The sequence below is a fragment of the Brachyistius frenatus genome, unplaced genomic scaffold, assembly GCF_029030835.1.
Source record: "Brachyistius frenatus isolate BFR_SWC_R1_liver_20210118 unplaced genomic scaffold, ASM2903083v1 Contig_28, whole genome shotgun sequence".
Classification (NCBI taxonomy): domain Eukaryota; kingdom Metazoa; phylum Chordata; class Actinopteri; family Embiotocidae; genus Brachyistius; species Brachyistius frenatus.
Genome location: NW_027210627.1, coordinates 2,997,052 through 3,010,938, shown reverse-complemented (window position 1 = coordinate 3,010,938; position 13,887 = coordinate 2,997,052). Strand labels below are relative to the sequence as shown.

At 38.6% G+C, this 13,887-nt stretch overlaps 1 protein-coding gene across 1 annotated transcript in view; it reads left to right on the top strand.

The window, feature by feature from the left end:
- The first annotated feature begins 254 nt into the window (after window positions 1–254).
- The window catches only part of dnah7 (dynein, axonemal, heavy chain 7), a 72,612-nt gene continuing 58,979 nt past the window's right edge, over window positions 255–13,887 (top strand). Inside the window, exons 1-19 of the mRNA XM_069698928.1 lie at window positions 255–297; window positions 559–649; window positions 819–1,002; window positions 1,463–1,520; window positions 2,086–2,266; window positions 2,546–2,618; window positions 2,872–2,997; window positions 3,627–3,746; window positions 4,447–4,630; window positions 4,751–4,930; window positions 5,348–5,620; window positions 5,925–6,052; window positions 6,379–6,457; window positions 6,816–7,040; window positions 7,222–7,368; window positions 7,880–8,059; window positions 9,480–9,620; window positions 9,775–10,142; window positions 11,321–11,507. Coding sequence (XP_069555029.1) covers window positions 1,518–1,520; window positions 2,086–2,266; window positions 2,546–2,618; window positions 2,872–2,997; window positions 3,627–3,746; window positions 4,447–4,630; window positions 4,751–4,930; window positions 5,348–5,620; window positions 5,925–6,052; window positions 6,379–6,457; window positions 6,816–7,040; window positions 7,222–7,368; window positions 7,880–8,059; window positions 9,480–9,620; window positions 9,775–10,142; window positions 11,321–11,507 — 2,595 coding nt within the window. The 5' untranslated portion in view covers window positions 255–297; window positions 559–649; window positions 819–1,002; window positions 1,463–1,517. The remainder of the gene's footprint in view (window positions 298–558; window positions 650–818; window positions 1,003–1,462; window positions 1,521–2,085; window positions 2,267–2,545; window positions 2,619–2,871; window positions 2,998–3,626; window positions 3,747–4,446; window positions 4,631–4,750; window positions 4,931–5,347; window positions 5,621–5,924; window positions 6,053–6,378; window positions 6,458–6,815; window positions 7,041–7,221; window positions 7,369–7,879; window positions 8,060–9,479; window positions 9,621–9,774; window positions 10,143–11,320; window positions 11,508–13,887) is intronic.

Sequence of the window (13,887 nt, the reverse complement as noted above, 5' to 3'; positions counted from 1 at the left end):
TACACTGATTTTTTTTTTTTATCATATATATATATTTACATCATATATACCGTCGGTGGTAGATATATAAACAGTTTAACACGTTCATACAAAACATCCGGAACTGCAGGTGCTTCTACGTCACCCACTATCGCGAGACACCTGTTGCTTCCTTAACAACGGTCCTAGCAACGACAACAGGACTCCGTTAACGAGCCGGCATTAACTTAAGTTCACGTTGCACCAATAATGAGTTCAGCCAAGAAGAAACTAAAGATAGCAGACGGTCTAGTATTCTTATCACAAAGTCCACCACAGGTAAGTTTAGAAAACAACCAACTTCAATGATCTCGGTTTGGAAAACAAGTCATTGTGTTAATGCCGCGACAGTTAACGGTTCGTGTTGTAACTGTTGGACTTAACGTGAAGTCAGATGTTGACTCGTTTTAGTAAAATATCTAAAAACGGTTTGTCTACTGCCTGTAGTACTTTTATATTGCCATTCCAGTTATCAGGGTGGAGCAAACATATATAAACTAACTTGTAAAAAACAACAACCTAATAGTTCACTGTACTTAGGTCCGCAGAAAACAGCCATGGGTGGAAACAAAGCCGTCATTTTCTCTGTATCCTCCACTGGAGCCTCCAGGAGCGGACGCAGCTTTAACACGTGGGTTCAACGCATGTTTTCAGCTGTTCATTTTTGATTAAAAAATACAAATAAAAAATATATATATATATAGTTTTTATGCAAATAATTAGGCTACGAACTATTTGATACTGCTGTAAGTATTTTTTTTGTTGGCTTGTTTGAGCTGTTTGCCCTTCATGTGCTGCAGAAGCGGGTTTGAGTGAAGAGCCGGACGGCAGACAGGCACGTCAAAGTTATGGCAAAGCGCAGATCTGGTTCCAGAGCAGGAGGGCTGCCCAGATCCCTGGGACCTCCAAGCCCAGCAGCAGCATCCGCACACAGCTCAGTAAAAAAGACACGCATTTTCATCAAGTTCAGGCTCAACTCTTACAGTGAGTCTCATTGCTTTTTATATACCTTCTAAGGTTACTTATCTCTCTGTTGTGACCTATCCGTTCAAGTAATTCATCTCTACATTGGTGACACTATCTTTTTGACAGCACAGGAACAATTTTACTATCTAACCCCCCCCCCCAAAAAAAATGTGATGTAAAATTGTGGTTTCTTTAGACAGGAATCCAGTCAAAGCCTTTTTGAATGCGTCGTTGTACTGGAAATCGTACCAAAGGCCACTTTACACAATTTTATAATTTAAATTTCTCATGCGTATTTGTAAATTTGTTCACATTGTGCGCACCTTTTTTTTTTTTTGTCTTTTCTACGCTGCTGTGACGAGTACATTTCTAAACAAAATCTAAACTAATCTAATCTTAAAAATGGGTAATACTATTTATATCAATAAAGTGGCATTTGTTGTGACTCCTATTTTCCTCTTTTTCTGGTTTCTTTTAGACAGGAGAAGGGTGAGGATGGCAGCTGTCCACCATATGACTCGCCTGATACTGAAATGGTAAAATTATATCACAGGCCCTCGTTTGCTGTCTATGTGCCCATAATGAAGACATTGTTCTCCATCATTCTTTGACATAATCGTTTTTCATGACACTTGACACCGTAGCTTTTAATGATGTTTTGTTTTGTTGGTCTCAGCGCTTGCAGTTGCCAGGAGCTTCTTTCTTAGTGCATGCTTCTTTTTTTTTTTTTTTTTTTAACTTAAAAAATATATTCATGATATATACACAAGCAATAAAAGTACACACATTTTTTTAAATTTAAGAATGTGTATGCATATTATTATCACATTTTTAATAAAATTAAAATTAAAATTAAAATTTAGGTGTACCTGTATGTAATGTACCAACACCTAAACATTTATTAAAAATGTAAACAAACTCAACAAAATGGTATAAATTTACCCTCAGGGAGACAAAATGGAAAATGAAGTCAGTGTCTTTTTTGGCCTTAATCTTAATTAGGTCCTGGATCTAGAAATGTTTCCATTATCCAGCAATCAAAATATTTGTTTAAAATATCTGTATTGTTGCTGAACATAATGTACTATTCTATCCTGTCAGAGATACAACCAATATATCAAGGCAATGATAGATATGGAGAACGAGGCCCCTATGGAATATTCTTGGCTGGTGAACATTCAGGAATTGGTTCCCTGCCACTTGAAGAGCCTGAGAACCATGCTGGAGCTGCTGGTGGATGAAATCAAAGAGGACTACATATTCAGCATCAACAGGGCAATCTGTACTTATTTCATTAATTTTAGCATCATGAGCTTTTGATAGATGCAAGCATGTTACTTACATGAATCCATTTGTTCTATAAAATCCACACATCATTATCAAGATGGAAGCATGTATTTCTCCAAAATAGCAACATTACAAAATGCTTTTTAAAATTAAAATTAGTTTACTTTTTTTTTTTCCATTGTATTGGCATTAGCTAAATAAAGTATAATTTTTATGCTTCAGAATGTAATTATGGAATATTGTTTGTTTTGATATCTTTTGTTTGTGATTGCAGTGAAATATACACTCAACAATTCAAGGGGAACTGACAAGGACAAAGTAGAAGACCTTCCCCCTCACAGACTGGAGTGAGTCAGCAGTATTTAATGGAGAATGTGGCTTTTAATTTTATGCAATATGTCTACTTGCACACAATGTGTAGGATGGCTGTCATGACCAGGCCACTCAGAGATTTTGTGTTTTCCTTTATACAAGAAAAACTTGCATATTAACAAGTAGTCACTGGAAACCTTTAGAAATACATATTGATTACACTATTTTGTATTAGCTTGAGGAAATAATGCTGCTCTTCGAAGTTCAGTTGTTGTCTTTCTCTGCCAGAGTGAAAATAGTGCCAAAACCATGGCACAAATCATTTGTCCACGCATGGAAGATAATGAGTGAAAAGCTTTACTCTATCAACCCCACTATGCTGCAAGTCAGGTACCTTTGGCATGCCTCCTACAAGTAAGTATGCTCTGACACATTTTTATTTACACCTCGAATTCAATTATTTTTCTATTTTAATACAAATAGAAATGTCTTATCAGTTTGATAGACTTTGCTCAAATTAGCTATTTACATTTAAAAATATAAGCTTATTTAAGAAAGCATAAATCTGACTGAATGCGGTCAGTCGGTCTGTCAGTTTGCCTTACAATGGCAGACTATATTGCATACTTGAAAGTCCTTGCATCATATGATTAGACTGATGTAATACTATCATGACAATTGGAGACACGTTTCCTGCCAAAAGTGATGATATTTGACACAGAACAAATAACACATCTGTGTGGTATCAATCATTTCTTGTTTTGATGAGATATTTTTGACCAGTTTTCTCAGATTTCTGGGGACTCTTTTTCCAGAGCTCAGTGTTTGTAGGCTCTCAGACAGTGTTTGCCTTTAAATGCTACTTCTTTTACATCCTAATGGACAGAGATATTAAAAAAGCCAGATGAAATTGCTACGTAACAGAAAACTGGAGTCAGATCTGAGAGATTTCTCAGATTTTCTAACACTTGTCTGGCATCACTAGATTATGGTAGAGCCACATTTGCCCTACGATGTTACCCTCTTGGATAACCTGTTTGCAGAAATCTCCGTCTGATGGACGTAAAGGAGTTCCACAGCAGAGAGGAGTCCATTGAGCTCTCAGTGTTTCAGCAGATTGTCACCCAACATGTTGATATTGCCATAGGAATCCTCCTCACAAAGTAAGACCACGTTATCAATTACCACCAACATACCTGACATCAGGTAAATAACAGCGAGAAGCAACATTGCTTGCTTTTATTTGATATACGAATGTGATTAAGGTGTGTTGAATAGACCTCAAAAGTACTTTCAAATACATTTATAAGTTATGCAATGTTTTTCTAAGTTCTGTCATGAATGCATGGCATCTTTAATCTGCTATCAGTAAAACAAAATCTCTTGTGGTATCATCGAGTAGCAAGCTTAAGAAGGTGTTGTATGAACAACATCAGCAGGTGTTCTCCCCCTCCAAATATGATGCTGTGGTGAGCTGATGTTATGTTGCCTTAGGAAAACGTAAATGATTGACAGTAGCTACATTTCAAGTTTACCTTTTCAACTAATAAACTGCTGCATTAGTGGAGAAGTTTTAACTGAGGCTCCCTTCACCTTTAAGGTCACTTCCATTTCTGAACAAGTGCATAGTGCATGTAAGTCTGTTGAGGAGGTCTGGGATATCAGTACCTACCCAGAAATACCGCAGAGCTGAACTGACTCTGCTTCTTTTGAAAGCAGCAGTCATTGAAGTAACAGAGGACTGACTAATCTGACTGATGAAGAATACTCATTTTGTAGGTCTAATTTGACTATTTGATATTTACATGTGGGGTTCAGATCCAAATACAAGAATCTTAAATGTGATTTTGTTTTCTTTTCTAGATGGGTTCCAGAAGTGCAAAACATTTACTACCAAGGGTGCAAGTACAAACTGGTGCCTCCTTGCAACAAAAGGGTCAAACTACAATCTTTCTTCAACTGTGCCGCTGCGCTGATGACCTCCCAGCTACAGAATCTTGCGCTAGACTCAATGAGGGACTACACACACCTGATTTCCCAAGACCCGGTAGGAGGAAGCTTAATTTCAGACCAATATAGTTTATAAAAGTTGGAACAAACTGGGCCAGAAAAAAATGATTTCAATAAACTCTTTGCTTTGTTTTTATATTTCTCTTCACCATCTCAGCGTTCAATCCGAGCCAGTGAGCACCCAGGCTTTGTTCTGCATCTGATCCTGAAGGACAGGGAGATCAAGTTTGAGCCCGACTTCAAGATGTATGAGGAGGCCCTCCTTAATGTTTATGATGTCATGCTCAGGTCTGTCAGCCTGGTACCTCGTGTGGAAACCCAACTGTACCCTGAATGGGTAAGAACACAAGTCTGTGTATATCCACCCAGCTGCCAGTTTATCTACCTAAAACTAATGCAGTTAAATATAATAATAATAATAATAATAATAATAATAATAATGAGATAATAATACTGCAGTAATGTTCAGTTTTTGTTTTACATGGAACTTCCTATCTAGTTTTTTATTGAGAAATTTTTTTTTAATACTGAAACTCGTTGATAGCATGTAACATCTGACAAATCTATCAGTGCACAGGGCATCATTGTGTAGAATATTTAGCCGAGTAGCTGTCATACTATTTGGATGCCCTTATTCTGTACTTTAAAATCACATCAACTAATCATGGCATTGCATCAATCATTGACTTATTATTAATCAAGCATATAGTTACATTTCTCTCTGAGTTTTGTGCCCTACTTCATGTCTTCGCAGCCACGTTCCCAGTTTGGAAGCAACCTGAAGCCCATCATCCTTCCAGAAATCCTCCAGGTGCACCAGGAGGAACTGTGCAGGGTGTTCTGGGCCGAGTGTGTCAGGCCCAAGGAGCATGCGCACGAGTACGATAAATACGCTGCACTCGTATCCAGGCAGGCCGAGGAAGACGTGGAGCAGTTCCTCACCGAACAGCACTCCTTCCAGGAAATCATGGTGGAGGTGATGCACTACCAGCAGCTTGCTGACCAGATCCAGTACACGTCATGCAAGGTACCTGCGTACAAAAATCAGGCCTCGAATCCAGCAAAGTCATGCAATTTATCAATCTGAGGTGATCTGGACTTTAATCTGTGTCAAATGTAAATATCTTATGTTTTATTACTTTCTATTTCTACTGATAATTAATAGAATGCTGTCTAATAAGTTGAAAAACTTAAATAACAGGAAAACTTAAAACCAATAGTGCTATATATTTTTTTTAGACGGTTAAATCTGCTTTTTTTGTTGTTGTTTTATCACTGGGCATTTGTTAAAGTGTAATAATTGTGTTACTGACTAATAATGTGGACTTTAGGTTGTGCATTTTGGCATGTTTGAGGTCCAGTCCCATAAACTCCTCCACTCTCTTGTCGAGCGTGCTCAAGAGCTTCAGCAAAAACTGGTTTCACGGATGCTGCTGCACCATCAGGAAATCAACAAGAAGTCAGTTTGTTTACCGTTTTCTCTTTTTCATTTTTTTTTTAGCAGGAAGCATATTCCTTCTATATCCAAACAAAAGTTAAAATGCAAGTTACAATTGAAAAACAGCTGACAAGGATTATAGATACTGCTGAAATAAGTACAGGGATGCTTCAGAGTTCAAACTTCAGTTGGTCTGAAATAAACATGCATGTCACAAGGAATGCACATTAGTAGCCATTTTGGATTTAGTCTCATTGTTATCTGCTGTATTGGTGCCATAATAAGACTGTAAATCGGTGAAATCCTCCTTACATGTCACTGAATTAATTGTGCTCTCCCTCTCACAGACTCTGTTATGAATTTGAGAAGATTTCAGAGAAGGCTTTGAGCTCACCAGCTGATACTCAGAAACTGATGGAGCTTAAGGTGACTACCCCAAATTCTCATCACACAGACCAGCCTGGTCGATCATGCCGTGTTATCCCTTATCATTTTATCCACAAAGCAGTAACAAATTGCATTTCACATTCAATATCTAGTCAGTAAAACTTGCATTTAAATTTTTTTTATTTTGGTTCTGGTGCGTCAGCCCTCAGGCTGATCTCAACTCAATGCTATAGAAAGACTGGGATATCTTTCATTGATTCAGACCCAATACCTAGCTTAGCATGGTAACTAAAGAGTGACGATGACAGTAATTAAAGACTTTATTTTTAAGTATAAACCACAGTTTTTCTTCCATATAAATGTCGTACCACTTCCGTGTGCGTTGTCCCCCATTCAGACCTACATTAATAAGGTGGAGACCACAGAGATGCCACTGTTGGAGCAAAGACTGGCAGACTCCAACACAGAGCTGTGTTTCCTGATGGACTTCGTCACCCTGTCCCCAATGGACATGGAGCACAACACACAGACCATCCAGTGGCTTAAGCGTATGCCATCCATCTTTAGAGAACACCAAAACATAATTGCTGAAAAAACAAACCAATATCAGACTCACCTCCAGGTCCGTGTTTCTATTTTATCTACAAATCTATTGTTTCTGTTAAACGTTTGACCAGAATCTGGATATTGTTTCATCCAAATGGTAAAACGATCAAATTAAATTGATTATGTGAAGGTAAAATAAAATACACGGTTATTGCTAGAAAGCAAACATCCTGTTTTTTTACGTGCACTCATTCCAGTTTGCCCGTGAGCGCTTTGTGGAAGAACTGGAGAGCTACAGTGCACAGATTGAGGAGTTTATTATGTTTGATGAGCTGACAAATGTCAGCAAGTACCTGAAGAAAGCTCAGTCCCTCAATGCCAAGCTGGAGTTGGCCCTGGATAAGGTATGTTATGACTTTATAAAGACTCGAGACAAATCTGTAGCAATAGCGCTGCCAAAAAAATTGGTTGTGATTGTAAGCCAATATTGGAGTTAACAGAAGACTGATGCTCAAACCATGATATGAAACCCCATATCATAAAGTGTCTTTGTTAGTTTCAGTGCAACTGCACCTTATACAGGTGTGCAAGATCCTCATTTATAGTATGATTCAAAGTTATGTATTCTTTGGTTTTAGAAATACTTCACTATAAAATTTACATTAAAACAAAAAAGGTGTTTGACTTCTTGCCTCAAAGGTAAACTTAAATTATACAGTAATTGAAGGTGAATATGTCCTTTAAGATTTTTTAACCTCTAGAGGGCAGCGTTGGATGTAAAAATAACTCACAGGAGTTGTTATGTGCATCATGTGTCATCCATACATTACATACATCTACTTATCTTTTCTTTGGATGTCTTTGTTTGTGATTTCTTTGTTCCTTCTACACTTATCTCTCATCCTACCTTCTTAGATTAATGATTTCAATATAGAAGAGGAAGCCTACGGCTGGTCTGTTTCCCAGTATCCAGAGCGTAAGAAGATCCAGGACAAGCTGACACCCTTCCTGCGCCTCTATGAGACAGCCACTGATTTCCTAAAACATCATGAGCAGTGGCTTCACGGGCCGATCTCTGGTGTGAACCCAGACAAGGTACAAGCAGTAGAAAATTACTTTATATTCAATATATAACCGACTGGGGAGTTCGGTGACATGAAATCCAGCTGAGCCATTTTCTGAATTTCTCTATGAATTCTGCAGCCTCAGTGCTGTTGAACTGTATTTATTGGGGATATCGTGGGCTCGCTGGTGAGATCGAAATCTTATTAATCGTCGAGGTAATGAATGTTGCATTGACATTCATCCAGTTCCTGGAAAGACCTGACAAAACTACAGAAATGAGAAAATAATCTATTATCAAAATTATCCTGTGGTCAGATTTCTTTTTACTGTTCAAAAAAAAAAAAAAAGAAGAGGCTTCTATATGAACTGTATTGTGAACTGTCAAAGTCATTAGCAATTATGCGTGTAATTGCACATTTCTGTAGTGCTGTGAACACTCGTTACAGCCGTCTGAAGCGCTGAGAAAAGGCTGCTCCCCGTCACTTTTCACACTTAACAACACAACATATAGTCATTATACTCGTAGTAACTCATACCTCCCTCTCTGTCAACCCTCATTATTCCACAGACTGTATTAACGTGCTGTAGCACACACGTTTTCAACTGACTGAGCTTCCTATAGAGTGAAGCAGCACATCAACCAATGTCTTCTGCTTGATGTCCTTTGCTTTCAATGCATTTGTAAGACTAAGCACTTCCTTCATCACAACAGACTCTGCTGTTATTACTACCACTGCAACTATCAACGTCACCTCTGAGAGCAGTGCTATTGCCTCTAGCAGTACTGTTGCTTTTACCACAATCAATATGAGTACCTTTGTGACTACAAAAAACATTTCAATCTGGGGTACCACTTGGTACTTGCGCCCTAAATCACCATAGCAACCCCCCCCACACACACCCACCTTTCATCCTGTGAGCTGCCTTGAAATACCACAGTTACCATTTTTAAACACCATTGCAACCACCTAAAAAACACCTTTTACACAATGGGGACCACATAGCAACACACTAGCAACTAGTTAAAACACTACGACCAACCACTGGGAAATGCCACAGCAGCTGAACGTAACACAATAGCGACTGCCTAGCAACTATCCTGAACATTTCTTTTTGTGTTCTGCCTTTTATTCTTTCTGTACTTTTTCTTCCATGTTTTAATTTGATTTAATTTAATTTGACTTTAACAGTCAGCCACTTTTAAACTGTAACCAACTTGCTGCAATCAAAAAAAGCTGATGTTTTTTCAACAGCTGAATTTACAGAAGTTTTTGCAAGGATGAGAAGACAATCTTTACACATATACATTTATATACTATGTATTGTGGGCTATTGATACTTTAGCTTAAAAACTAATAGAGTCATGATTAGTAAACTTATAACGTCATAAACCATTTTATTACATTAATTTATATCCATTCTATTTATTTCCTGTAACCCGCCCATGTAGGTAGAAGGTGATGTTGGCAACTACTGGCGCACCATATACAAGCTGGAGAAAGGCTTCAGTGAAGTACCCTCTGCCCTGAGCGTAGCCACCACTGTGAAGGCCATGGTGGAGGACTTCAAGGAGCACATTCCTTTGGTGCAGGTACGATCTTAACAGAAAGATTTAGTATTTAAAGAAGTCAAATTTACTTTAATTATAGCTGTCATTTCGTCATACTTAATCAGTCATAGTTTAAATTGAAATGTCTCTCCACTGGCAATCTTTTTCTTTTGTACTCCTCCTCTTCTACTCATAGGTGGTGTGCAACCCAGGCCTGCGTAAACGCCACTGGGAGGAAATGTCAGAGCTGGCTGGCATCCCCCTGGAGCCAGCTCATGACCAAGTATGCATGGATCACTTCATATCATTGTGCCTGGAGCAGCACCTGAGTAGTTTCGAAGGCATCAGCGAGGCGGCCGGCAAGGAGTACTCCCTGGAGAAGGCCATGGATAAAATGGCCAGTGAGTGGGCTGGTATGGAGTTCAACCTCCTGGCCTACCGAGAGACCGGCACCACCATCCTGTCGTCTGTGGACGAAATCCAGATGCTGCTGGACGATCACATTGTGAAGACACAAACCATGAGGGGCTCCCCCTTCATTAAGCCTTTTGAGGTGGAAATACGGTAAGAGACAGGAGGAGTTGCCTGAGAGTCGTATATCCTGCTTGTTTGCAAAAGTAGCTCACAAATGAAATGAAGTACATCGGGAAGAAAATAAATTAGATACGCCCACTACTGAGGAACAAGTCATTGGCGGTCTTTGTATTGCCGGCTGCTGGGCTTCATAGAAATGATGCAGCAAATACACCCATCTGTGCCCCACCCCCCTGACTGCTAATGTCAACTTGTCCCATAATTTGGCTGCCAAAATGTATCTGCTTTTGACAACAGCCGTGCAGCTGTCGACCCCAGAAAACAAACCCAGAGATGTATATTCACAGATGTTGATAGTGAGTTCATGATTTCTGTCCAAAAGGACATCACTGTTGAAGAGATGCTACAGTATGTGAATCAAAATACCTGCAAGCAGATATCAGAGGTGCTTGAATCTTTTTTTTTTTTTTTTAATTTGGAGAGAGGTAAAAGGTTCATGTTAAAGTGCTAGTTGCATAACTCGATTTAGATATTGCTAGAGTCCCTCAGTATTATGTCTGACCCTCCAGAGGTAGAATAGGGAATCAACAGCTTACTTACACACACACACACACACACACACACACACACACACACACACACACACACACACACACACACACACACACACACACACACACACACACACACACACACACACACACACACACACACACACACACACACACATACATATATGCACGCTGCTAATAACTCTGTCTGAAGGCATCATTTTTTTCTGTCTTCTGTTGTGCTTTAAAAATCATTTCTAGTTAGTATTAATCTCCCACTGGGTTCAGTAAATAACATTTTCCCATCGTTTTGAATTTCGGAGATTATTAAAATATTATTTGCTGCCAGGCGTAGTTTGATACAGGATTTTCTGCAGCCTTTCAAATGAATGTGATTGTGCAGAATGCTTGCGCAAGAAGATTTTGATCAAAAATGTTGTAATATCACATGGTAATGTCTATAACATCATTATCTAGCTTTGTGGTTGGGAGAGGATGATTCTACAGTGAGGATAAGGAAATCAGTTTAGCAATATATTTTAAGATTGCATGCCTTGAGTCAATCCCACATACCTTTGCTACTGATTATAACACTACATTAAAAGATACATGGTATGAAATGAATAAATACATAATTTTTTTTATGATTAATTTTAGGGAATGGGAAAACAAGTTGCTGCTTCTCCAAGAAATCATGGATGAATGGTTAAAGGTGCAGGCCACTTGGCTTTACCTGGAACCCATATTCAGCTCGCCGGACATCATGATGCAGATGCCTGAAGAGGGACGCCGTTTCGTATCTGTTGACAAAACATGGAGGGACACCATGAAACAAGTTTCGCTGGTAAATGGGATAATTTCTGTTGTTTTTGTTTTGTTATAACGGCAGGATGCAAAAATGATTAGATAAATTCTCTAAGAAGTCTACGATCAAAGAAATCGGCTTCTTCCGTAAACTGTCACTTAGCAAAAGAAGGTTTTGTAGGGCAGATATTTCCAAGATAAGAGCATTGCATTCACTCATTTACAGGGCCACAATCACAATATATCCTAGATATGTCAAAATAGCCAAGAATGCTCATAGGTTTGCAATAAAACGTTTTTTTTTTTTTTTTTTTTTACAGTTTATAAAACTGAACTTTTGAAACTGAGTTTTTGAAAAAGTTGACAAAAAGCTACACTATACAGAAATGGACTTAAACATCCCATATTGGAGATAAATATCATTGTTAAATAAACACTAACTAAAGCCTAAAGATAAATATCTTGTCAAATTTTGGTCACACACATTCAACCATCCAACTTATACACAGACAGGACTGAGCCCTTTTCTACAGAAGGATTTCTGTATTCTATTTTTTTAATTATTTAATTGGAGTCAAAACTATTTTCTATCACTACTGTGACAGCATAAACCTGACCAGGTGGGACGGCACACATTCATACACATAAACATGCACAACAGCAAGAGTGACAGTGGAGGGTAAGATACAGTGAAATACAGAGGAAAAGACACATTTCAGCTAGAAGCAGAGTAGGATTGTTTAGACAGAGAGAAAGGGAGAGAAGTGAATCAGTAGGAAAAGTATAGAGAGCAAAGCGAAAACAACAGAACGAGGACAGAAAGTCAGTGTTGCACCAGCATCCTCAAAGAGTTTCCAAAGGGTAATTGGCGTCCTCAGTAGACCTGAAATGAGACACATCAATTTCAGGCAGTGTCCTCCAGAAAGCCCAGCCTGACTGCACCATCAAATAGAAATTATGGATTTTGTCTGGAAGGGGCAGGGGTGTATGAAGCCACAAAGAAAATGAGGTCATCGAGGGACAGGGAGCATACACACACACACACACACACACACACACACACACACACACACACACACACACACACACACACACACACACACACACACACACACACACACACACACACACACACACACACACACACACACACACACAGATGTGCATGCATACTGTCTCGTCTACTGCGAGTTATGTCCACTGTGTTGTGGAGCATGTTGGCACAAATGCTGGTGAAGGACAGGATAAATTTGCGCTTACCCAGTTTGAGGAAAATAATGTTGCCTTTCTTGGTATAAAGATAAATTGATTACTTTCCATGTCTAGACAGGAACTATTTATAATTTAATAGATAATTCCATTTCATTTTAATAAATAGAATGAATTGTGTAGTGAGAAGATGGAAAAAAATCATTATGCGTTTATATTGGAGCATGATTGTAATTTTATTGAAATAAAGTAAGATGAAGGAGAATCAAAACACAAACGCACGCACGCACGCACGCACGCACGCACGCACGCACGCACGCACGCACACACACACACACACACACACACACACACACACACACACACACACACACACACACATATACCACTATCTGGCTGGTGAATGTTTGTTGTTACAAATAATATATCAGCACAATTTGCTACACAGCATATTTACAGGAAATCATAATCCTTGTCTCTCATCATAATTTGTAATCATTTGAAAAATGTGCTTATTTTTCCACCATCCTAAAACGCATTTGGTTCAGTATTAATACAAAAGCTTGTTGTATTTATCAAAATGTGTTGATTTGAATTTGATTTGAAACCAAGAACTGGAAAACTGGTTCCTCTTTTTGTCAAAGGGTCTTTTAATCAACCTGAGATTGCTGCTGCCTGTCATGTATGTAATTCATACACAATGTGGACTTGGCCAACTTGAATGTATAGAGCCATCAGGGATGACAATAAAATACGCCCTTCATAAATTTTGCTGGAAACAGTAACTTCTGCCGGCCAAATGAAAATATCAGACATTGAAAATGTAGTTGCCCCCAGGACATTAGAATACTGCAGGTTATTTATTAAAACGATTTTATAAGCAAAATTCCCAATTTTTCTTAAATCTATTGATGGCAAAACAATATTTTTAGATGAACAATTATGGAAACTATGATTTGCACTGTACTTGTCTTTTTTTTTTTAAATTTCAGATTGCTTGCATTATTTAAAGCCAATAACTCTGATTCACCCCACCACGAGGGCCAGTTACAGTAAAAAATACCCCTCCACACAAGCTTGTACTGCATCAAAAGCTGAAAAACAACACGTCCCTTCACTTCGTCCACAGCATTGATCAGCAGTGCATGAAATTAGAATCTCCTCAACTACATACTCTACGACAGAACAGCGTAAGCAAAAGCAGATACAGT